Below are 26,717 nucleotides of genomic sequence, written 5' to 3' on the forward strand. Positions count from 1 at the left end.
GCAATAAAAGGGAGTCGAGCAAGCGAAGTCAGTTCTTGGTGTTTACTTCACAAAGGTTTCCGCTCGACTGCCGAGCTCTTTCTCGAGTCTCGCGGTCTCACGTGATCATACATTGCCACGCGTCTTATTAGTGCAAAAGCCCCAAACAACCCAACAGGCGCGCAACATCAACAATGCAATAGACAGTCATCGTCTCACATACACCCCCCGGGACATGCAACGGCGTCCCGCCGTTGACCAAGTGTCATCAACGACAAAATATTATAAGTCAATTTGCACAAACAATTCTTAAAGACAAAACGTAAGGCAAAACCACACAGACAAATCGTAAGGTGCATCAATGGGAAGCCATACTATATCCAAAAATATAAACTGTGCACAACACTCGCCAAAACATAGGGTGCCAAATGACAACATATCTACACACTGAAAACCATCACACTGAAACCCAAGTTGCGAAAAAGATCCCCAGTCAATTTCATTTAAGCCTTTCGTTTAGGCTAAAAAGTTACTCTCTAAAATGTCCGTCGTGGCCAAATACATTCACCCTTTTCGTTACAACCACCCAAAAACAACGAACATACACCACAACAAAAAAATATAATAATAAAAAAAAATAAAAAAAATTTCAGGAAATAATGTACATGTCCGAAATTTGTCCTATGGCAGCAACTTTTTCTTTATCTTTTCCCTGCATACAAAAACACCCAAGCACACTTAAGAGTGTCTTGAACATACCATCAAAATTAAACTGCAATCACAAAACAATGTAGCCTTGACTACGCACTGATTTCATTGCAGCAGCAAATCTTGGAGAAACAAACAAAAACATACCATCAAAATTAAACTGCAATCACAAAACAATGTAGCCTTGACTACGCATTGATTTCATTGCAGCAGCAAATCTTGGAGAAACACAAAAACATACAATCAAAATTAAACTGCAATCACAAATCAATGTAGCCTTGACTACGCATTGATTTCATTGCAGCAGCAAATCCTGAAAAAAACACAAAAACATACCATCAAAATTAAACTGCAATCACAAAACAATGTAGCCTTGACTACGCATTGACTTAATTGCAGCAGCAAATCTTGAAAAACACAAAAACATACAATCAAAATTAAACTGCAATCACAAAACAATGTAGCCTTGACTACGCATTGATTTCATTGCAGCAGCAAATCTTGAAACAAACACAAAAACATACCATCAAAATTAAACTGCAATCACAAAACAATGTAGCCTTGACTACGCATTGATTCCATTGCAGCAGCAAATCTTGAAAATAACACAAAACAAAAACTGACACAAGTTCAGCCCAAAACAACACAATGCACAACAAAACACTCACAGGTTATCTCCCTTTGATCACACCATGCTGCTTCACCATTGACAAATCAGACAAGCACAACCAATTTCCAGAAAGAAAAAAACAAAAAATCCGGTATAAAATTGATCTTAAAAATGTATCCATTATTCCTTTGTCCTAAAGGACCAAATAATCTCTACAACTATTTACCATACAAATTTTGAACAAACACAGTGTTTTCATTAGTCATGTTCTTTTCTTCCTCTCAAATGTCTTCCTTTCATCATTATACAAGTACCCAAAAAAACGTTACTTCCCTTTCATCATATGAAAACACCACACATAAATAAAAACGTTTCTCTCAGACGCAAACTCACCAACAACTAACATTTGCAATTTTCAGTCTCTCAGCGTACACTAAACATTACTAATCACACATTTACATGCTATATCCAAACTTTTCTTTTCTCTTGAGATGCAAAGCAGAAAAACAGCAATTCAATCAACATGGCAAGTATGCAATTTCCAATAAAGCAGAATTGACTACACATCTTTAATTGCACAATCTTTCTACACTCACAGCTAGAATTCCAAATTCTCAACCTGAATGCAGAAACGCTGACACTCTTTCCACCACGGCACAATGAACTTCCATTTGCAATACCCACTATAGTAGCGAAAGCTATCCATTAATGGTTAAAAATTTATCCCATTTATCAAAAAGAACGCATTCTTTTCTAAGGATTACCCCTTCATCTGTACCAAAACAAAAACAATGCCACCGTGCCATACTGATGAAAAACCATCCTCCCATCTTCTCTCAAATTCTCAACCTGAATGCAAGAAACGATGACACTCTCTCCACCACGGCACAATGACCTTCCATTTGCAATATCCACTACAATAGCGAAAGCTACCAATTAATGGTTACAAATATATCCCTATTTCCCAAAAAGAACTCATTCTTTTCTAAGGATAACCCCTTCATCTGTACCAAAACAGAGACAATGCCACCGTGTCATGCTGATGAAAAACCATCCTCCCATCTTCTCATTTTGCACACGACATAGCACACATTTCATACCAAAGCACCAATAACACACCGTGACAGCCGTTTACTGTCACCTTTGCAAAAACAACAAAATATATGGAGCACCATTTTCACCAAAACTAAGTATGTCCTCCATAAATCACTTTTTATTCATCACACACACTCTACATTCCTGGTGGACGGAGTCCGGTGCCTGCCCTGCGTCTACCCTAAATGCCTCTACTACTGGGGTTGGGGAGGGGGGTACATCCATGCTCCACTGTAAGGCGATTTGCCTCACATCAACGAAAGTCATGCCCTTCTTATCTTGTACGGTTTTCTTCAATTCTCTCCTCAGGATCGTATCTCGGACTCCAGCTATAAACTGATCTCTAATAGCCTCATCCGGGTTGGGGAAAACTGATGTCTTAAGTGCAAGCACTTTCTCTTGTAAATCTCTAAGTCCGAACGAAAATTCACGAACATCTTCATCTGCGCGTTGCCGTCTACCATAGAACTGTCCCAGAATTTCGTGAGAGGACCCCACCCCCAAAAAATGTTCCCTCAATACGTGGAAAATCTTGTCCACCCCCTCTGCTTTACCCACACTTAACTTGACTTCTTTGGCGGCCACACCACTCAGGTGTTCCAACACAAAACCTTTCACGTCTTTCACAGCATTTTGTTCTAGGACTCTTTTGCAGTCTTCTATCCACTGTACCACATTCTCGTCCCCTCTGCCTGTGAATTTATACAATGTTTTTTCTTTTCTCATGTACACAACATTTTTTCCTGACATTTCTAACTTCAATTTTGCCAATTCCTCTTTTAAAGACTCTACAGTGTCTGGTTCTTGCCCAGCGGACTCCATAACTAAATATATAACACAAATTCAAAAAAAAATTAATACCAAACTATCACCCAAACAAATTTCTGCAAAAATTTTCAAGTCCCAAAATAACATCAAAAAGTAACGCCAAAATAACACAATATAATCAGTCAAATCAAGTCTGACTGTTCAAAGTCAAAATGTCATACTCAATCAACCCAAAATGTCATGACACAGAATTTCTTGTCCACTCAGGCATCACCCTACCATCAATCATTCCACCTAACCTGCACTCCTTTCATTTTAAAATGTCTTATAAAACAATCCCTAGTTATATCAGCAGTCCAAATATGTGCCAAGTGTACTCTGGTAACTACCTTTCTTGGGGGGAAAAAATATCATGTAAACGGCGAGAGCCTGTAGCCTACATTGACGGTGTAAACTGCCAACACCTGACAAAGACCCTTCACAATTGCAATACTTATTGTTTGTTTGTTTATTTGTTGCTTAACGTCCAGCCGACTACGCAGAGCCATATCAGGACGAGGAAGGGGGGGATGAAGGGGGCCACTTGTCAAGCGATTCCTGTTTACAAATGCACTAACCCATTACTTGTGTCCCAGCAGGCTTTAGTAAAACTAAATTAATACCTACTGGAAGATTACCAGTTTCCAGTATGTTAAAATAGGCTTAACCTATCTACTGCTGGACTTACATCAGAACACTAACAGATTAAACTATACATGAATCGCGAGACAAGCGGCAAGAGAAGAGATTTTTGGAAAAAATACAGGTGAATGAGCAAGAAGGCAGAAAAAAGAAAAGAATTCATGAAGAAAAAGAGAGCATGACAGGAAAGAGGAACCAAAAATCTACCTAACAGCAAACTAGAAAGCTCCTGCGGTTCCAAAAACAGGAGGGGCCTTTAATTTCATAACCGCAGTGCCCCACTGCGGGATGCAATACTTATTCAATGCACCGCAATGCAAACCACAACATGATATAATTATATCCAACAACAATTTCTAATTACACCCCTTTTATCCAGCACATTCAAAAATTCTTCCAGCTGTAGTGCAAGTCCTGGCCTCTTTTCTTCAACCCTCTCATTTACTGCCACTACACGCAGTAAATACTTATATATCTATCATTTACCAACGAATGTATCTACTATTTCTTGGTCATCACAGTATCTTCACTTTCTTAACTGCATTCTCTGCGTCATACTAATAAATCAAATATAGTGGGTTTTTTCTTTCTATACTGCACCCATAGTTTATTTTCTAATCACCTGCATCATACTGTTGCTTTCGTTGGCCATGCCGGTCTCTGACCCCCACGTTCACACTGCGACCTGCTGGTCAGTCGGACAACTCACTCGACCGTCGCTGTAACCGCTGTCTGGCAGTTGAAAACTCACGTGGCACTTGGAAACTTCGCCTCGCTGGCAGCGCCGGTCCGACTAAACTACGCGCCAGCACGCGCTACCTTGAACCATAGCACTTATATACTTTATTTTTATATTTCTAGTTAGTTCATCGTCCATTCTCACATAATACAAAATTTCAAACTTCAATGATGAAAAATACGGAAGTTATGACGAGTTTAAGGAGAGCTAATGCACTACTCTCAAATCCGACGATTTCTCTATGATTGACTAAACAGCGTGCTACCACTTTGAAGTAGACGCTACCCAGTGATCCATAACACTTACATAATTTATTTTTATAGTCTATATAGTTCATTGTCCATTCTTACATAATACAAAATTTCAAGCTTGAGTGTTGAACATTTCAGTAGTTATGACGGGTTTTAGGCGAGCTAATGCGCTACTCTCAAATCCGACAAAATCCGGCAGTGACTAAAACTGCGCGCTACCAATTTTAAGTGGACGCTACTGAGATTCATAGCTGTTATATAATTTATCTGTATGTTTCTAGTCATTCCATCGTCAGTTCTTACATTATACAAAATTTCAAACTTCAGTGATAAAATTTACGATAGCTAAGACGCGTTATAGGAGAGCTATCCTAAGGCCGTGGCTCCATGTCCGACAATCGTCGGATTTGAGAGTAGTGCATTAGCTCTCCTTAAACTCGTCATAACTTCCGTATTTTTCATCATTGAAGTTTGAAATTTTGTATTAGGTGAGAATAGACGATGAACTAACTAGAAATATAAAAATAAAGTATATAAGTGCTATGGTTCAAGGTAGCGCGTGCTGGCGCGTGCTAGCGCGTGCTGGCGCGTAGTTTAGGCGGACCCGGCAGCGCAACTGGTTATGCGCTGGTTGGCACAGCTACACAGCTACGACGGACGATGGCTTCACTGCAACCGGTGTAGGTTTTACTCTGGCAGTCGAAAACTTCGCCTCACTGGCAGCGCAACTGGTTATGCGCTGGTTGGCACAGCTACACAGCTACGACAGGTCTCCGCTGTCCGCTGTCCGCTGTCCATTCGTGGTGTTGTCTCTGGCTTCACCGCTGTCCGCTGTCGACGACGCCATTTGTGGTGTTGTTGTTCTATGTTCGGGTGGTTGTTGAATGCTTCTCAGTCAAACTGGTCACACGCAATAAAAGGGAGTCGAGCAAGCGAAGTCAGTTCTTGGTGTTTACTTCACAAAGGTTTCCGCTCGACTGCTGAGCTCTTTCTCGAGTCTCGCGGTCTCACGTGATCATACATTGCCACGCGTCTTATTAGTGCAAAAGCCCCAAACAACCCAACAGGCGCGCAACATCAACAATGCAATAGACAGTCATCGTCTCACATATGCATAACAAACAATATATTACGGATTGATAATTAAAGAAAATCGTCTCTTCTACAGGGTTGACCCCCCTAAAAATGACACCCACAACCATGCAAATTACTTCTGCATCTGTTGAACAAATTATTTTATATATGGTATGTTCTTCCTTTCCAGTAAGTGGCAATTTTGTAAATTGAATGGTCTGACTTTTGTGCAATTTTAATTTTTTTCTCCAAATTCGGGGGTCGACTAAACAGAACGAGTTTTGACATTGAGCGGTAGCCATTTTTACCTAATTTAAACCCTTCAGGCTTTTACCTTTTTGATTATTTTGAATGTCTGAGTATGTAAAAACATCCCCTTCAACCCCCAGGCTATCGATGACCTGAAGAAAGCATGCAGTTACAGCTAGGTTCAGGGCAATCCTCAGACACAAAAGCGTTGGTGTCATTGGTGACGCAAACGTTAGATCATTTAACCTACAAATTTGCCACTTTGTGAACTCCACATGCAAGTTTATGTATGCTGAATATGAAGTTATCCAGTCAATTGGTGTGGAAGTTATAGCGTTTCTGTCAGTTAACAGTATTTAAAATCTCTAAAGTAAAATCTAACATAATTATTCGAAAGTTTTGCTTAAACACCCAGACAATTTTTACGATACTCTCCTAAGCTTCTCCACTTCTCAGCCCTGTCTTGGAAATGAATTCGAATAAGGCAGTCAAAATAACTTTTGACACAGGAAATATCTTCTACCGAAAGCGTTCTCACCAAAAACCTTTGTCAAACTTTGATTTGACTTTACATGTTGGTGTTTGCTTGTCTTTTTTTAACATGGTTTTAGCTACATATATAACACTACAACAACAGCAGACAGAAAAAACTATGGGAAATGCATCTTCAAATAAGAAACAAAATTAAAAAGCACAACAAAAACAAGTCGCGTAAGGCGAAAATACAACATTTAGTCAAGCTCAGTCAAACTCACAGAATGAAACTGAACGCACTGCATTTTTTCACAATGACCGTAGTCCGCCGCTTGTGCAAAACGGAGTGAAACTGACGAGCCTGTTCAGCGCTGTAGTGGTTTCGCTGTGCTGCATAGCACGCTTTTCTGTACCTCTCTTCGTTTTAACTTTCTGAGCGTGTTTTTAATCCAAACATATCATATCTATATGTTTTTGGAATCAGGAACCGACAAGGAATAAGACGAAATTGTTTTTAAATCGATTTCGGAAATGTAATTTTGATCATAATTTTAATATTTTTAATTTTCAGAGCTTGTTTTTAATCCAAATATAACATATTTATATGTTTTTGGAATCAAAAAATGACGAAGAATAAGATGAAATTTGTTTTGGATCGTTTAATAAAAAAATAATTTTAATTACAAGTTTCCGATTTTTAATGACCAAACTAACTCATTAGTTTTTAAGCCACCAAGCTGAAATGCAATACCAAACCCCGGCCTTCGTCGAAGATTGCTTTGCTAACATTTCAATCAATTTGATTGAAAAATGAGGGCGTGACAGTGCCGCCTCAACTTTTACAAAAAGCCGGATATGACGTCATCAAAGGTATTTATCGAAACAAATAAAAAAAACCGTCCGGGGATATCATTCCCAGAAACTCTCATGTCAAATTTCATAAAGATCGGTCCAGTAGTTTAGTCTGAATCGCTCTACACACGCACAGACAGTCAGACAGACAGAGAGAGACACACTCACACACACACACGACCCTCGTCTCGATTCCCCCTATATGTTAAAACATTTAGTCAAAACTTGACTAAATGTAAAAATGAAATACATGTACAATTCTTTTCCTTATGATTTGTTTGAATATGTTTTTGGGGGGTTCTTTTTAATGTTAGCACTCAACGTGAAAAATACGTTCAAACAGCCGTTGTATTATACTTTTATTTTGGTCGAATTGAAATTAACAGTAAACGTTAAATTAACGTTAATTTAACGTTATATTATGGTTTTATTTTGGCTAAATTAACGTTAAATGTTAACGTTAAATGTTGAAGGCACAGTAAGCCTCCCGTAAACCATCACAGAGCTCCCCGAGCGTCTACATACAGTACAAGCATACTTCCATTTAAACGCTCACCGAACGGGAACATCCTGGCTGCTTTCTGTCGAGCGTGAGAAATTTTCAAAGAATTTATTTTCATGAACTTGGCCCTTTACAACAATGGCGCCTCGTTTTGGTGCTGGACGGCTGTTATGAATATCCCGGAAATCACGCCCGGACAGTAAGCCTCCCGTAAACCATCACAGATACTGTCAGGCTTTTACACACAGTACAAACACCCTTCCATTTGAACGCTCACCAAACGGGAACATCCTAGGTGCCCTACGTAAAGAGCGAGCAATTTTTTAAAGAATTAATTTTGCAGATTGTCTCGAACACTTTTTGGACCCAGGTCAAAAATGAGTTACTTCCCTTAAACTGGCGATAGCCGTGGATCGATGTTAATCAGAATGTTTTTGGACCGTGGTGCGTTTTTGCGCTAGACCTAACTTTTAAAATCTAAATAATAAATTGACAGCTTGTTACACAAACATTCTTTAATCATAAAAGAATTCTTTTTTCATCAAGACAAGATCAGTGCAATTCGAAGTTGTGAAAGTTTGAAAAAAGAAAAGCCCGGAAGCAGGGTCACGCAAGGGTCGTAGCAGACGACGGTTTATGCGGCATATCGCCGTTCCTCTCAACAGTCAAAAGCCATCGCTAGAGTTCTTGTGAACCACAGCCGTTTGTTTCGTGCATAAAAACGTGCTATTGTAGATAAGCTCACATCGAGTCGCATTCAAATTACTAACTGACGACTACATTGTGAAAAGGGTAAACTGGATCACACGGCTTCACGATGGCTCAGGGGTAAGATAAACCACGCAAAAATAAATTCTTTGAAAATTGTTCGCTCTTTACGGGGAGCACCTAGGATGTTCTCAATCAGTGAGTGTTTAAATGAAAGGGTGTTTGTACTGTGTGTAAAAGCCTGACCGTATCTGTGATGGTTTACGAGAGGCTTACTGTGCCTTTAACGTTAATTTAACGTTTATCTTGATGAGCAAACTAACCTAAATCTAACGTTAATTTAAGGTTAGCCATAAAACGTGAAATAAACGTTAGCCATAAAACGTGAAATAAACGTTAGCCATAAAACATAAAAGAAACGTTAATTTAACGTTACATTATGGTATTTAAAAACAAAAAAAATCTTAACAAATAAATTTTTTGGAAAGGTTTGCTTTTGATGTATGAAAGCGGCGTATGGCTGCCTAAATGGCGGGGTAAAAAACGGTCATACACGTAAAATTCCACTCGTGCAAAAAAAAACACACAAAAAACACGTAGTGTACGTGGGAGTTTCAGCCCACGAACGCAGAAGAAGAAAGAAGAAGATGTATGTCAATTTTTTTTAAATATTTCTTTTTATTTTTGAATTTTTTTAAAAACGGAATAATCATTCGAGACTTCTCAAAAACCCTTAGGAAATTAAGTAGCGGGGATGGATGGTAGGGTCTTAAAGGCATATGTACGCGCTCCCGTGTTTACAAAGTGTAGTTTGCCCATAATCGATGGCAAACGCACCATAAGACCATGTAATGACGATATGTCGCCATGCGCGGACCATATACATGCATTACAGCTTGTTTTAGAGTCTCAAAAACTTTGGATGTAAACAAAGACGCGGAGTTATTTCCCTTGCGTCAACGCTACCTCTGTTGGCAAATCTATAAATAGGACGATCCAGATCAAAATGAAAATTAACATATCTCAACATTGAAGGGGTCCTAGACCACAATATTTTGCAGGGAACTTAATTTAGCATGTCTCCAGCTGTTGGTAAAGCAATTAGCGTGTATAGTTATCGAGTACATATGGCTTTAACTATGAGAATTGGGTAAGTATATTAATCAAATGAAAATTTACTATTAACATTTTTCATTAAATTACATATTCTTACCCCAATTCTCATAAATGCAGATTGCTACTTATGTCCCTGAGAGAACCTGTCCTGCAGAAACTAACGAGGGCAAGGAAATGGCCCCATCAAGTTAAGAGCAGGAGATGTCCAGGAGGTAAAAAAAATCAATGAACACGTCATCAGACCTCCAAAGAGCTGTTGGCAAAACTTCGCATAGGCGAAAAGAACACCACCAGCGAGAGCAGAACCCCAGGCTCTGGACTCCTGAACACCTGTAAGGGAACAGAGGGAGGACTGAACGCCCCCCCCCCCCCCTGTGTTCAATAAGCCACCACTCACAGGACTGTCCTATGAAAGTAGCAACCCTCCTGTGAGAGCCAATTAAGAGAAGCCTCTTTCACCTAAAGTGTAAAGAGATAAGAATATGAGCTTTTGGCTCTTAGTTCCAATTGACTGAGCGCAAAACAAAAAAGGATTTTAAAACCCTAACCAGACAGTTAGAAAATCCAATACGCCCGGAGCGAGAATCCTCCCGAGAGGAGGGAATTAAACACCAGAGGAGATTGACCAGGTTTCTGATTCAAGGAAATCTGGCCGCAAAACCCCTGAAAAAACACACACAAAAACGGAACTATAAGCTCCAAGGCTACATCCTCCGGTAAACCCCAACAACGCATATGCCTCACTGCCCTTCGGGGCCGAGGCCCAGAGTAAGAAGAACTAAGTCCTACGCGTTAAACAAGGGGACGCCTCTAAACCTCTAAAAACAAGGTCCTTTGATCATGCCCGCAAAAGCGCCATGAACATCAGAAGAGAGGCCTATTTGTTCCAAAGTAGCTGAGATAGCTAAGACGCCGGAACCTCCAAGAAGAGGCCAAGCTGCCCAGAGCCAAAAAGAAACAGATGTGATTAACCACCTGGATTGAGAAAGGGGCGCCAAAGAGTTGCCCCCCCCCCTCTATACGCCAATTGGCCAAGGAGGCCAAAGAGGGGCATACACAGAGAAAGTGGAGGACCTATGTGCTTCATGAACCAAGACCAGAGTCAAAACCCACGATCTGTAACACAAACAGCACAAACTCCAGCCCTGTATGCAGATGGTCCAACCCGTGTGCAAGCCCTGAGAGGTCCTGCTGAGCGAGTCGGCCAGATTATAGAGCCGGCCGGAGAGAAATTCCCCTGATAAATTGATTTAGTGTGACAGAAACCAAATCAGAATCCCGTAAACTCTGTCTGACAGGGAGTGAGAACTTGCTCCTCCCTGCTAGTTCACATAGGAAGCAAAGTATTGTCCGTATGCAACCGGACATGCCTGTATATAGCCAAAAAGAAAGGCTAGTAGACTGAGAGCTACTGCTCCTAACTCCAGGCAATTGAGATGCCCAAGGAGTTGAGTCTACATCCACAGCCTCAAGACTGTAATTGCCAACGTAGGCTCACATCCAGACAGAGACGCATCCATGAAGCGGTCTAAGTCCGGTGGGGAACAAAGCTAGGGAAAAATGCCCTGAGCGATCCAATTGGATTCCAGCCACCTACTCACGTGGCGGAACCCACCCTGGAGGAGGTCCCTCTTGTCCCAGACCTGTGAGGCCGAGTCCCAAAGAGACTTGAGGAAAGACTAGAGGGCCAGCATAGCCATCGATTCCGTCTGACCGAAGATCAAGGCTAAGGACCTCGCAGAGGTCTGCTCCCGTGCCAGTCTGGCAGTGATAAGAGCCTAAAGCCTCTCTATTCTCTCCTGTGAAGGACGAACCTTCCAAGTGTGAGGGAATAGCCTTACAGCCCACGTAATAATGTTCAGTGTGTGTGCGCGTGTTTGAATGACTTCATTGGTACGCATGCACTTGACGCCATCTTTTATGTGACGTAATTTACGACGCACGATGCTAGCTTTTAGAACGGCTTAGGACAGACGCGTCAAGCAGACGTGACTTTGTCGCAGACGACCAGCTGCTAATCTGTTAGTATCAATGTGCGGGAGTTGTTTGATAAAATGATAAGTTTCTTTAGGATAATAGTCACTTACGGACATGGTTGTTTAACGACGGTTAGCGGAAAATAGAGTAGTATAAATTGAAAAAGAACCGGATTATTTGCCGGAAGTTAGTGATTCAGGGTCAGAGTTCACTGTAGCGCATGATTATGCGAAATAGTCCAAAGATTTGAGGTCTATATAATGTTTTGGATTTCGAGGGTGCGGCACTCTTTGTTAATCGGGAGTCATTTAACCCTAACCAGACTTTCTGTTAATCGGAAGTCTTTTAATTGTAACTTAATTCCTTGTTAACCGGGAACGATACCTAACCCAGCTCTTTCGTTAATCGGGAGCCGGCCTTCATCTTTAACCGTAAGGATATCTTTATTAGATCTGGTTGTAAATCTTTCTTTGTGAACTAGGAACCTTGCAGTATACACTAAGTGGCTCCTTGTCAATCGGGAGTTCTGTTATAACGTTTGTATAAATTCCTTGCCAATCGGGAATCTGATAGTATCTCATGCACTAAGTAGCTCCTTGTCAAGCGGGAGTTCTGTTATAACGTTTGTATAAATTCCTTGCCAATCGGGAATCTGATAGTATCTCATGCACTGAATAGCTCCTTGTCAATCGGGAGTTCTGTTATAACGTTTGTATAAATTCCTTGCCAATCGCGAATCTGATAGTATCTCATGCACTGAATAGCTCCTTGTCAAGCGGGAGTTCTGTTATAAAGACTTTAAGTCTGAATAAGTTCCTTGTCAATCGGGAGCCTGATAACAACCCCCTTTGTTTAGACGACAGTAGATCTACTGAGACGGACAGAAATAATTATGAAGTGACAAGGGAAGAAAGAGGAAGAGTCTGCGTGAGAGAGCGATTATGTTTTGATTCAATGCACTTGTAGAATAAAAATGATGCTTTGAACTTTACAACCACGGTGTGGGCTACATTCGTTCGCAAGAGAGAGGCCGTTGGTCGTATGAGAGCTGAATACTAGATACTACTGCATCGGGGATAAAAGAGGGAAACGGGAAACATTCTTACACTCAAAACAAAACACAACGCGAGGTCAGACAAACAACATCACGAGTCACTGAGAAACATCCCGCACAACCCCCCTGGCAGCCCCCGGTAACAATCAAATCTGCCACACAAGAAACAGTGTCGAACGGCATGCCCGGGTAAAAAACCTGAGATGGAGACAGCTCGGATTTTGCCTGGTTTACTGAGAACGCCAGGCAAAAAGCCTGGATCAACACCATCTGAAAGTGCAGCTGGCAAGCTGATTGACTCCGATAAAAGATCAACCAGTCCCCGAGGTCGTCCCGAGACGAATAACTCTCCAGAAATGGAGCCACTTCCTGTCTGCAGGAACGCATAAGGAAGGCTCGTGTGAGAGCACAGAGGAAAATCTCAGCCAAAGCTGATACCTCTAGACCATGCCGTCCAACCTCATCCGGAGAAGGAGGAGACACTGAACGAAACACCCACTTTGTGACCGGGAGCGCATCAAAGCGCTGCTACTTGGGCAAGACTGAGGCTTCTGAGTAGGTTTTAACAAAAACCCGAAAAAAGCCTGACCCTTGCTTCCTGTAACTGGTGTGAAATCAAACCCCTTGTAAAAGAAGGAGATCACACCTGGTGAAGACAGTGTGGGCATAGAACATCACTGACGAACTCATCTGCTCGGTGATGACCCTAGCCAGAGCTGCCAGCAGCATGACTACGGCCCTATCCGAGGCATCCCCCCTAAACCAAAAAGAATCCAGGGAGGATAAGATGGCTCGTATGAGAGCACAGAGGAGAGTCTCAGCAAAAGCAGATAACTCTAGACCATGCCGTCCCACCTCCTCCAGAGAGGAGAGGGAGGAGTAAGATCACGAAACCCCACGTTCCCTGTGGTTTATTTGTGAAGCCCGGAGACTAGTTCCGGCGGAGCGGAAAAACTAGCCCTTGGCAACGAGAATGTCTGAATCAGATCCTGAGACTTGACACTCCAACCTATCTTCTTCCACACTAAAAGTGAGAACGAAGCAGCCTGAAACCCAGAAGCCAGCCACTGGCTAGCAGAAGGAGGCGCAGGACCATGCGCATGAAGCAGCGGGAAAGGTGTAGGCTGAAGACCACTACCCTGAGGTGCAGGTCAACCCATTGACCATTTATCCTGGACCGCCAACAAGCTCTCTCTCCGCTCTTTCTCTCTATTACGAGGTAGCGGCCTCTCGCATTTAGGAACCTACGCTTACATGGCCTTTCAGAAATCAGGGGGATGTCATATCCGGTGTCGATTGTAAACATGGACGAAGTTGCCGAGGTAAGTTCTGAAAATGCTAAAATAAACTCAGCTAAAGTGCATATGGAACATGTTTTTCGATGAATTTTTTTAAGTTTAGTTTCGAGTTTTGGAAAATCCAGTCAAGTTCATTGTCACCTCCCACTGTCACAAATAACTGGAGCATGCTTTCTTTTCACTGTCTTCGAATCGCTGGCCTTTCAAACCGGACACTAAGCGCCCCTGAAAGTCGAGCGTCGTAACCTCGAAGGGTCACGTGACGAGTTGGCGGTCCAGGCTAGTTGGTCTATGGTCAAGCCAAGAGCTGCGACATGTGGTAGGTAATCACCGGAGACTCGGCAAATCAAAACGATTGGGAGTAAGCCCGCGTAAAACCAAAGTCATCCGCGGAAGAGGGAGGAAGAGAGACACCCTGCTCTGAATCCGCCACCCCATCCGGGAAAAAATAAGCTGCCACAGCAGCCGCTTTTTGCATAGCAAGCCTACAAGCAGTAGGCAGCGCTACACACTCTCCCTCCTCAACCAAGGAGTCCGAATCCCGACCAGCCGTTGTGTCAAAACACAAAAGGAGGGGAGACAGGGGAGGTAGCCGCACTAAAACTCCTGCCGATAACACCGCCAAGAGTGAGAGTGAAAAGCGTGATCAGTCTCTGCCTGCCAACCCAAACCGCCCACCTGACGCGAGGGGGGAGAGGGGTTGGTAGTTGGCACAGCGCCCTGCCGAGAAGGAGGGAGAGTGGGGGTACGCGACAAAGCTAAGCCCGTCCAGCCGTACCCCACCCGCTGTGCGAGAGAAGCATCCCAGTGCTGAGAACCAGTCTGCCTGGTTTGAGCCACGCCGCTCCCCGAGTGGGGAGGGGGGTGGTTCGTCACAGCAGTAACTAACCCCTGGAGGGGGGAAAGACTGAATGAAGGACGCAACCGTAAACGGCCGTCCCCCACTCGTCCACCTGCTGACGTCCTGTAGCTCCACCGCTCACCCACCCCGAGGAGGGAGGGGGGGGGGTGACGGATGCTGGCTGAGGACAATGACCACTGGCAACGCGAAACCCGCTGTGCGAGAGAAGCGTCCTAGTGCTGAAAAGCAGTCTGCCTGGTTTGAGCCACGCCGCTCCCCGAGTGGGGAGGGGGGTGGTTCTTCACAGCTGTAACCCCTGGAGGGGGGAAAGACTGAATGAAAGACGCAACCGTAAACGGCCGTCCCCCACTCGTCCACCTGCTGACGTCCTGTAGCCCCACCGCTCACCCACCCCGAGGAGGGGGGGGGGGGGGGGGAGGGTGACGGATGCTGGCTGAGGACAATGACCACTGGCAAGGCGATACTGTGGTCCGATTCCCCACAAACCATTGTGTCAGAACACAAAGAATGGGAGACTGGAGAGTAAGAGCATGTTCTGTCTCCGCCTGCCACGGCCACCGCTCACATACCCCAAGGGGGTAGAGGGGTAGGCAGCCAGCACAGCACCCTGCAGAGAACAAAGCAGAGCAAAGCTCATTGTTCCCCGACCGCTGTGCGAGATACCCTGCCGAGAACAAAGGAGACTCAAGCTCATTCCGCTGTGCGAGATACCCTGCCGAGAACAAAGGAGACTCAAGCTCATTGTTCCCCGACCGCTGTGCGAGATACCCTGCCGAGAACAAAGGAGACTCAAGCTCATTGTTCCCCGACCGCTGTGCGCGACAACAAGTGCGGGCAGCTAACACAGCCCCCTGCTCCAAATGGAGCAGAGAAGGAGTATGTAACGTAGCCTGGAAAGGACGTACATAGCACCCCCACTGTGTTGAAAGGCTTGAGCCACGCCACGCCCCAGATGGGGAGGGGGTGGCTCGTCACAGCAGTAAACCCCTGGAGGGGGGAGAGACGGGGTGAGAGACGCAACCATAAACGGCCGACCCCCATCCGTCCCCCTGCTTACGTCCAGTAGCCCCACCGCACAGGGCGGGAAAGGGTGGGCCACTGACACAGCCCCTTGCCCCCATTGAGGCAGAGTGGGAACCAGCCCAGGCTGTGACTTACCGTGCCCCCCCACTCCCCCTTCCAAACGGTAAGGGGGCTGCATGCCCGACTCAGCTGTGCCAAAAGCAAGGAGAGCGGGCAAATACAGGCGGGGAGCAGGCCCCCTCTCCCAACGGAGAGAGTGCTCGTGAACAACCCTGTATTACCCGAGGAAGAAAGGGTTGAACCGAACTGGCCATTTGCACCAGACCACGGTGCGAAGCAGGAACACCCCCCCCCCCCCCCATCCCCCAACCGACACTGAGAAATACCGGAGGTAATCAGAGTGGTCAGAGGCAGGTGGGAGCAGCCCCCCCCCCCTCCCGAAAGGAGAGGGTGCTCGCGAACAACCCAGAGCCACCAGAGGCAAAAAAGGGCTGAAACGAACTGGCCATTTGCACCAGACCACGATCACGCTGCCAAGCCGGGTGACACTGGAATACGCCGCGTCACCGCATGACGTCAAATGCATCAGCTGTTCGCAGTGAGTATCTCCAGAAAATCGCCTCTAACTTCCTCCAAATAACATATCATAACATTGCTGTTGTCTTCACTTTAGCATAAGGTGCTATAGTATCCTGGAATCGATTCATTTTGTTCCTCCGACATATGCGTGGCCCTCGAAGTAAGATTATGTACACTTTTCAAGCATATTCAGTGTAAATTTAGGCATTCCTCAGTTCGTATGGAAAAATAACCTCACGGACAAAGCTGCAGATACCTGGAGAGTAATTAAAGGCCATTTCGTGATACGCACGTCACTTTTTGTTATTCAAGTTGGTATACTTTGATCACAGTTCGTGAATTCATTTGGTCACCGAAAGATTTCACGGGTGTACGCCGCGTCACTCGCCGGGTGTCTGCCCGATCACTTTTAGCTTTGCCATGGGTGTGCGCCGCGTCAACAACTTTCGTTTCTACTTGGCCATAGTTTATCGTTTAATGGTGGTATTGCGTACTTTTTGATACAAGCTGAACTCAGGAAGTACATGGACTGATCCGTGTATGTGTCTTTTCCATTTCATTACAGATGGAATTGTCCGCTGTCACCCTTGATAGCTTCTTGGATGTAAGTACTGAAGAAACTGTTCAAACGCAACCACTTCAAGATCTAAGTGAGGCTATAGGCCTCCCAGCCATGACGTCAACGCCGGCAAAGAAAACCCGAGTTCGGGAACTTTGCCAAGATTGTGGAAAAATCTTTTCACGAATGTCCAGTCTTAAAGAACACAGACGCATGAAACATGATTTTGCGCAAGGGCCAAGGTACTCCTGCCAACATTGTGCCAAAACGTTTATGAATAGATCTGACTTTCACAGTCACATCAGTGCTCACAGCGGTGTCAAGCCTCACGTTTGCGAAAAATGCAACAAGTCATTCCAAAACAGACGGAATCTCACCAGACATGTGTGTCTTAATGCCCCGAGAGCAGCTCATAACTGTAGCACCTGCGACAAAACATTTCATTCTACACACCTGCTTCATCAGCACATGCATTCACATGACAAGGAACCCCAGTTCGAGTGCTCCACGTGTCACAGAAAGTTCAAGTTTCTCCAGGGACAGAAGCGCCATGAGAAGGGGAGATGTCCCATGACAAAAAAACCAGTGAATGTATGCAAAAAAGACTAACTGCAAAGATTTCAGTTAGATTGCGATTGCTGTGATTTCTTTTGTTTATTTTATTTCTTTGTCAACAAGGAAGACAATCTGTATCAATCTGAGAACATTTGACGCGGTGCTCACCCGATCGGTGACGCGGCACACACCCATGAAAAAATAAAAAGGGATCCGGCGCACACCCGACAAAAACTTGGGTGACTTCAGAAATTCATGCAGTGTAATCAAACTACAGCACTATACGTCTCAACAAGTGACTGAACTATCAATAAATGACCATCGAACGTTCTCCGATTGTCTGCAGCTTAGTTCGTGAGCTTGATTTTCCATGAGAATCGTGGAAAACCTAGATTTAAACAGAATACGCTTGAGAACTGTGAATAATCTTATATCTACGTCCACACATGCGTCCGAGGAACAAAATGAATCGATTCCAGGATACTATAACACCTTATGCTAAAGTGAAGACAACAGCAATGTTATGATATGTTATTTGGAAGAAGTTAGAGGCGATTTTCTGGAGATACTCACTGCGAACAGCTGATGCGTTTGACGTCATGCGGTGACGCGGCGTATTCCAGTGTCACCCGGCTTGGCAGCGTGACGATGCGAAGCTGCCAAGGAGTACGCCGCCACAGTGGGTGGCCGATCGTGCCTGAAACAGCTGAGAAATAAACACATATTTCATCGTTAAGTCCCCCGAAAGTGGATTAGACACTGACTGGTTCTCCTTAAGAGGAGAGGAGGGCTGGGAAGAAAAAAAGAAACCTTATGCGCACGAACAGCTACTACAAAAGCAGTACTACTCGAAGGGTCGACGACCCGCACAGAGGTTTCTAAAAAAGGCCTAACCGCCTTATACACTTCCTGCCCGGCCCTAAGTTACTGCTTGCTATCGGCCATCTTGTAAAAGGCCGAAAACGAAGTCCACCAGAAAAGTAAATTTCTGAAGCGGCTGTAAACAAGCAGCTACCAAACAACAATTCAATTCAATAAAAAGGGCAGGTCTCACCAAAAGAAAGGCGAACAGGTAAAGGCCCCCCCAAGCCCATAAAGTCACAAAGACAAGGGCTAGGGAAAGCCAAGTGAGCAGACGAATTCCGCACGTCTGACCTGTGTCGTCGAAAATCGAGAATGATTATTCCGGATGCCGGCGCTCACGTGGTGCGCGGTGGGTTATGGGTAACCAGGTGGGACAAGGCATAGCAACGGCTATGGCGTCTGTTTTTAGCTTGGTTACCACCCTTGCAAGGGCAGGTAATTTGAGTAGTTTTTCGACATCTAGCATGTGAGATTGAAATCAATGCATTTATGAGAATTGGAGTAAGAATATGTAATTTAATGACCAATTAAACAGAATCGTGAATGTCACAGGTGTTACATCTATATATATATACGACTTGTGTCTGTCTGTGTGTGTGTGTGTGTGTGTGCGCGATGCACGGCCAAAGTTCTCGATGGATCTGCTTCAAATGTGGTGGGCATATTCAGGTAGACCCCGGACATAACCTGGTCGATGAGACTTTTCAACACGTGCTCTCAGCGCACAGCGCTGAACCAATTTTGGTTCCACCTCAGCTACCCGGGCCCCCATACCGACACACCAAAGCCGCTACACCACATCACAACGCCAAAGTTCTCGGTGGATCTTTTTCAAATTTGGACACCGTATTCAGCTACACCCCGGACACAATATCATCGATGAGATATTTCAACACGTGCTCTCAGCGCACAGCGCTGAACCGATTTTTGTTTTTGTGTTCATTTCACCATTACAAGTAACCCTTCCTTATCTTCTCCAGTGTGTTGCGTTTATCTCCCTTCATTCGTGTGGCTTCAATCCATATTCCCGTTTCTAAGTTACTATTTTTAGAATGTCACTGCGCTGTCCAGAACGCTTCCCTTGCACCCGTAAGTTGTTCTTACTGTCAAAGTGAAAAGGTCGAATCAATTTATAGCCACGCGAAAAATACACTCTCACCTATCTCTATATATTTATTTTGATAGATATACATATATATATATACGGCTTCTCTGTGTGTGTGTGTGTTTGTGTGTGTGTGTGTGGGCAAAAACCTGTGTATTGTAGAGTTCTGTTTGTGATGTGGTCTAGCGGCTTTTGTCTGTCTGTATGTTCTGGCATTTGAGAAGCCACAACAGATAATATAGGGCTAAGAAATAAGCTCTAAAAATCTCAAACCCGTTTGACAGGACTTCGCCTTCAAAGGTGATTGTGGTGAACCGCCACGCTGTCTGTCTCTGTCTCGCGATTCACCCCGGCGAATTCACCATTCCCAGTAACTCTTCCTTATCTTCTCCAGTGTTTTGCGCCTTCGTGTGGCTTCAATCCATATTCCCGTTTCTAAGTTACTATTTTTAGAATGTCACTGCGCTGTCCAGAACGCTTCCCTTGCACCCGTAAGTTGTTCTTACTGTCAAAGTGAAAAGGTCGAAAGTAGTAAGGAAGCGCACGTCTCAGGCCTTGCGCAATGCGCAATGCGCAAGGGTAGGGCCCATCATAAAGTGATAGGTTAAGGTGCCTGTGTTTAAGTAGTGATAAGGAGATATTGCGGATAAACGGTTTATTGCGTTTTATATTTTGTCATGTGATTTCATGTGCCTGTACCTGTTGCTCGGTACTAATGACCACTCCAGCTGGGGTAAGTACCAATAAAAAGCAGTAATTCCCCCCATTTTCTCCGCGCTTCGCGGAGCCCTCTCTCTTTAATAGCTATGTAGTTTAGTGCCCTGACAGGGGAGGTGTCAGGATAAAACAATAAAAAATGGTACCCCTACTCTTTGCGGAGCCCCCTCGCCGATAAAACCACCAGAGGTGGGCAGCAGTTAGAGAAGTTTAATAGGAGGTGGTTTGCCTACCCCGACTGTTGATTAGGGTTTAATGCTTAGATTAGTGCCAGACAAATGGTGTGGGGTGGGTGTGGAAGTTAGCTCGACTGATGAGAGGGCTGGGAGCTGGTGTACACATATAAAAAAAGTTTTAACAAGTAGACTCAGATTGTTGGTTTTTATGTGGGTGTTATAAACATCAGAGGTACATTTTACACCGAACACGAGTTGTTCTACAGTCAGTCATACCTAATGTTAGGTTAGAGACTGATCACGTATGAGTATTGCACCACAGAGATGCAAGACCTAAACATGTTAGAACTTGTTGATTGGTCAGCACTAAAAATAGAAACGGTTGTTCTACGTACAAGGTTTTGATAGGTACACCAGATAAGATAGGTATTATTTTGTTTTTGATATTTATTTTCTTCGTTGTTGCGGTGTTTAATTTTTTTAATTTTGTTGTTGATAGACTATGTAAGAGGTAGGGGTATATGTGTGGTGGGAATTAAATGTAAGCGCAAACACACACACACACACACACACACACACTTACACACACACACACACACACACACACACACACACACACACACACACACTCACACACACACACACACTGTCACACACACACACACACACACTCACACACACACACACATACACACACACACACACACACTCACACACACACACACACACACATACACTGTCACACACACACACACACACACACACCGGGCACACACATACACTGTCACACACACACACACACACACCACACACTCATTCACACACACACACTTTCTCTGCGCTTCGCGGAGCCCTCTCTTTAATAGCTATGTAGTTTGGTGCCCTGTCAGGGGGGTGTCAGAGTAAGGCAATTAAACGGTATCCCTGCGCTTCGCGGAGCCCCCTCTCCGGTAAACCTCCAGAGGGGGTCATTGGGTGCTTACGCCTGAGTTATTGCACCACAGAGACGCAAGACCTAAACATGTTAGAACTTGTTGGTTGGTCAGCACCTAAAAATAGAAACGCGTAGTTAGAATACGGCGGTGATGCGGGCAAAGAGGGGTATAAATAAGATTCTTCTGGGGCTAACTCTTGAGTGTCTCTTCGACTTTACAAGTGGGTGGTGGTGAACAAAAACAACTATGGCGACCAACAGCAGCAGCAGCAGTGACGCTAACACAACGCCACAACCGGCCTCAACAGATTTGGTAAGTTGATTTTGTTTTTATATCTTGTAAAGATAAAAAAAATAAAGGTAGCGTGTTACTTTTTTTCTCAGACATAGCTTTTTAGAAAAATAAATGTTTTTATGTAAGATGTTTTTTTTTATATTGTTTTTTTGTAGCTCAGACATAGTTTTTTTTTTATTGCAGCGTAACCAATGCCCGCACTGTGAACAGGTTTTTACACAAAACTACAACCTTAACGTTCATGTTAACGAAGCCCATAACAAAGCCAGACCTTTTCTCTGTGCTATGTGCGGCAAGTCGTTTAGCAGAAAACACGGCCTTGCTCGTCATGAAAACTCAAACAAAAACTGTCAAGATGCCGCGAGTCGGACACCTCCACCACCAGTGCCGACAGGCGGACAGAAAAGAAAAAGTTCGCCTTCACAGGATGCCCCTCCCCCAAAAAAGGGATTAAACAAACGAAGTCTAGAAAAAGAAAAAATCAAAAAGTTACCTTTTGAAGAAAGACAAATGTACGAAAAGCATTGGAATTCTGTTAAATCTCATAAGCGGCCTGGTAAACTCCAGTCAACCTATACCATTCTCTGGAACCCTTGTTCTGATTTCCCTGATTGGGACGAGTCGCTTCTTGATCTGTTCCATGAACAAAACAAACGCTTCAAAATCAATTTTTCTCACTCTTTTCTTCTCAAAAACAAAGAGTCGGGTGACTTGTCTTTCTTTCATGCCTCAGTCAATAACCACTCTGTCTTACAACGACCGCGCCTGATCAACTCAAAACAGGACTTTCTTTCTTTTCTTGGTGAAATCAGTGACCATGACATTTTAGAACAAGTTAGACTCGAACGCCCAAACTCTCGGTATGCTGTTCATACCATCATGTCTTCCAGTTTCTATGTCACGCCTTTGACTGACTTTCCTATCGGATGTGCCTGTGGTAGTCTACCTGACTACATCACAAACACACCGTTCTTGCACAAACTCCAAAAAGATCAGAATCAGCATTTTCCTTATACTGATGGTCTGTGTCTCTTTCGCTGTCTTGCTTTGCACAAAGGAGCCTCGCGTCATTCTTTGCAAAAACCCACAAAAACCTTGTTCAAACAGTGGGCCGGACATTCTCCCCCTGTCCACTTTTCGGGGGTCACTTTGTTTCAACTTGAGTCGATTGAATCTGAGTTTAAGGTGAACATAGATGTGTTTGAGTTTGATGAGAACCAAACACCTGTCTGTCTCGTTCCTCTGCGTCGTAGCGCTTACAAACATTCTGGTGTTATGCGTCTCTTGCGTTACAAAGACCATTTCATGTACATTTTAGATATTGATAAACTCGGTCATGCGTTGGCTTGTTCCAAATGCGGGAAACTCTGGTCGTCTTTGTCTCAAATGAATCGACATGAACAGACTTGTCAGGGTGAGGGCTCAAAAGAAACCTTGAAAGGCGGGGTTTACTCACCACCTCAAAACATTTTTCAACAGCTACAAAACCACGGTGTTCAGGTAGCCACAGATTTTGTTTTTCCCTACAGAGCGACGTTTGATTTTGAGGTGTTTTTTGACACAGATAACTTGCCACAGACAAAATCGGCTGAGTCTAACTGTACACAGTATACAGCAAAACATATTCCTCTTTCTGTTTCTGTATGCAGTAATGTTCCCCATTTCACAGAACCAACCTGTTTTGTGAGTAAAGGTGACCCTCAAGAACTAGTGGATAACATGGTTAACTACCTAGAACGTATCTCCGAGACCTCCTGCGCTCTTCTTTGTGAAGAATTTAAAGATGTGTTTGATCAGTTGACTGAGATCGAAGAGACACAACAACAAGAGACAGATAGCCTCAACATCCCCGTAGAAAGACTCAGACAGAAATTATATGAGTATTTACAAGAACTGCCTGTCGTAGGTTTCAATTCTTCCCGCTACGATCTGAATGTGATCAAACCTTTTCTCATTGAAAAGTTTGTCAAAGACAAAACAGCCCATAACGATCTTCCAAAAGACGACAGTCAAACAGACCCTGTTTTTGAACCAGATGGTTTTGATACCGTGGGTGAAGAAGAAGAAGAAGAAGAGAAAGAGGAAGAAGAAGAAGAAGAAGACAAAGAAGTCAAAACAGAGGGAAAAAAGAAGGCCCCTAAAAGACCCCCTTTCAAGTTTGTTGTTAAACGAAACAATCAGTATATGTGTCTTTGTACAGACAAACTTCGGTTTCTCGACATCAACAATTTTCTTGCGCCAGGTTTTAGTTATTCCAAGTACCTCAAGGCGTTCGGTGTCGAAGAGCAAAAGGGTTTTTTCTGTTATGAATACGTCACTAGTCTAAGTACACTAGACGAAAGAGAACTCCCACCCCATGCAGCTTTTTTTAGTAAGCTCAAAAACTCAAATATTTCTGATACAGAGTACGCTTTTTGTCAGCGTGTGTGGACTGAAAACAAAATGACGACTTTGAAGGATTTTTTGGTGTGGTACAACAACCTAGACACAGGGCCGTTTCTGGTTGCTTTGCAGCATCAGATTAGTATGTACGCTAGTCTGCGAGTTGATTTGCTGAAAGACGGTATTTCTGTCCCCGGTGTGACACTGAAGTATCTGTTTGACACGTTGTCTTCAGATACCTACTTTTCACTTTTTAACGAAAAACAAAAAGATGTTCACGCACTTTTGCGAAAGAACATTGTCGGGGGTCCGTCTATTGTCTTTCACAGATACCACGAAAAAGACAAAACACACATTCGTGGTAATCAAGACAAGCCGGTACAGTCTGTTCAGGGATTTGATGCAAATGCGCTGTATTTAGCTGCACTCATGCAAGACATGCCCACAGAGCACCCTGTCATTCGTAGAAAAGAAAACGCTTTTAAAGCGGAAAAAACAGATCCCTACGGTCAGCTAGCTCGGGAATGGTTGGAGTGGGTCATGGCCTCAAAACAGATCCATCTCCAACATAAGTTTAACGCGAAAGAGAAGGCCCTTGGTCGAAAAAAGATTAGGGTTGATGGTTGGGATGCCGCAAATCAAATTTGCTATCAGTTTCACGGATGTTTGTTCCACGGGCATGACTGTTCTGTGACCGCCGGTAAAACGACTAACCCTGTCACCGGAAAAACACTAGTTGAACTCAGAGAACATACAAGCAACATTACCAAATACTTGCGTGAGGATGTGGGTGTGATTGTCGTCGAAAAATGGGAGTGTGAATGGCACGCAGACAAAAAACAAAACACCCACATTCAGACTTTTCTACAAGGTCGTTTTCCGACACTTAAACCCTTCCGGCATCCTTCTACCATCACAGATCAAACTGTCTTAGACGCGGTGCAAAACAAAACTTTGTTCGGGTTGGTACAGTGTGATATTTATGTACCTGACCATCTAAAAGAACATTTCAGTGAAATGCAGCCTATTTTCAAAAATGAGTCTGTCAGCCGAGAACAGATCGGGGATTTTATGAAAGACTACGCTGAAAAACACAAGCTCTTATCCCAACCACGCCGTACACTTGTTGGGAGTTACCACGGTGAACAAATTCTGCTAGCCACACCCCTCTTGTTTTGGTACGTGCAGCACGGGTTGGTTGTTGAAAACATCACGCTGATCGTAGAGTATCAACCCAAAACCTGTTTCCGTCAGTTTGGTGACAGCGTTTCAAACGCGAGACGAGCAGGGGACCAAGACCCGTCAAAAGCTATCTTAGCTGAAACTTTCAAACTGCTCGGTAACTCAGCCTACGGGAAAACCTTAACTAACGTGGCCAACCATCGTGATATTCATTACGTTTTGTCTGACGAGGCCTCAAAACTGATCAACAACGGTCGTTTTCAAAAACTAACAGAAGTAACAGAGGTTGTCACTGAAGTAGAGATGACTAAAAAAAAAATCAACTGGTCACTTCCCTCTCAGATTGGTTACTTTGTTTACCAGTACGCTAAACTACGCATGTTGGAGTTTCATTTTGATTTTCTAGATAAGTTTGTGTCCAGAGCCGACTACCAGCTTTTGGAAATGGATACAGATTCTCTGTACATGGCGCTTAGCGCTTCAACGTTAGAAGAGGTGGTTCGTCCTGAACTGCGAGAGCAGTTTTACAAAGTGTATAACCAATGGTTCCCTGCACAAGCCTGTGACCAACACGAGGCAGCCTTCCAAAACACCCGTTTAGCTAACGCCCCATGGGACGCGACTCTCTGTCAGGCCTGTACAGCGCGTGTCCAGTACGATAAACGAACACCCGGTCTCTTTAAAACCGAATACCAAGGAAATTTGTTCATTGGTTTGTGTTCTAAAACCTACTTTTGTGAGGGAGACAGTGGGACCAAATTTAGTTCAAAAGGTTTGAACAAAAACCAAAACAAACTGACAAAAGAGTCTTACCAACAGGTGCTTCTAACGCAAGAAAGTGGTGGCGGTACAAACACTGGTTTCAAGACAGACGGAAAGTCTATGTTCACCTATTCCCAAACCAGAAAGTCACTCTCGTTTTTCTACATCAAGCGTGTGATCGCTTCTGATGGGGTTTCAACCCTGCCTACACCCGTCTAACGGGTCTCTTTCTTTTTTGACTGTGATACCCGTCTAATGGGGCTCTTTCTTTTTTGACTGTAATACCGCCGCCTGTGATATGGTTAACATTCCAATGCCAAACAACTTTGTCGTTTTTTTGTAAATAAATTTGATAAGACATGTTTTGCTTCTGTAAATAATGCTCGTATTGTTTAATCCCAAAAACCCCCAATGTGGCTTTGACATACCTTGTCAAAACGGTCCCAAGCCCGTGAAAACACAGAGGGAGGGTCAATTGCTGAATTTTATTGGTGCTTACCCCAGCTGGAGTGGTCATTAGTACCGAGCAACAGGTACAGGCACATGAAATCACATGACAAAATATAAAACGCAATAAACCGTTTATC

At 43.9% G+C, this 26,717-nt stretch overlaps 1 protein-coding gene and 1 long non-coding RNA gene across 2 annotated transcripts; one reads left to right on the forward strand and one right to left on the reverse strand.

Moving 5' to 3' along the window:
• Positions 1 to 28: 28 nt before the first annotated feature.
• On the reverse strand, positions 29 to 6,428 carry LOC138974281 (uncharacterized). Its single transcript, XR_011458373.1, has 2 exons — positions 5,436 to 6,428; positions 29 to 4,616 (listed from the first exon to the last, which is right to left on the reverse strand). It is a non-coding gene; the product is annotated as an uncharacterized lncRNA (long non-coding RNA).
• Positions 6,429 to 21,756: 15,328 nt separating this feature from the next.
• Positions 21,757 to 26,349, forward strand: LOC138974853 (uncharacterized). Its single transcript, XM_070347578.1, has 3 exons — positions 21,757 to 21,822; positions 21,988 to 23,866; positions 26,204 to 26,349. The coding sequence occupies exons 1-3, from the start codon at positions 21,757 to 21,759 to the stop codon at positions 26,347 to 26,349; spliced, it is 2,091 nt and encodes a 696-aa protein (XP_070203679.1).
• The last annotated feature ends 368 nt before the right edge of the window (positions 26,350 to 26,717 follow it).

The sequence above is a fragment of the Littorina saxatilis genome, linkage group LG8 (assembly GCF_037325665.1).
Source record: "Littorina saxatilis isolate snail1 linkage group LG8, US_GU_Lsax_2.0, whole genome shotgun sequence".
NCBI lineage: Eukaryota > Metazoa > Mollusca > Gastropoda > Littorinimorpha > Littorinidae > Littorina > Littorina saxatilis.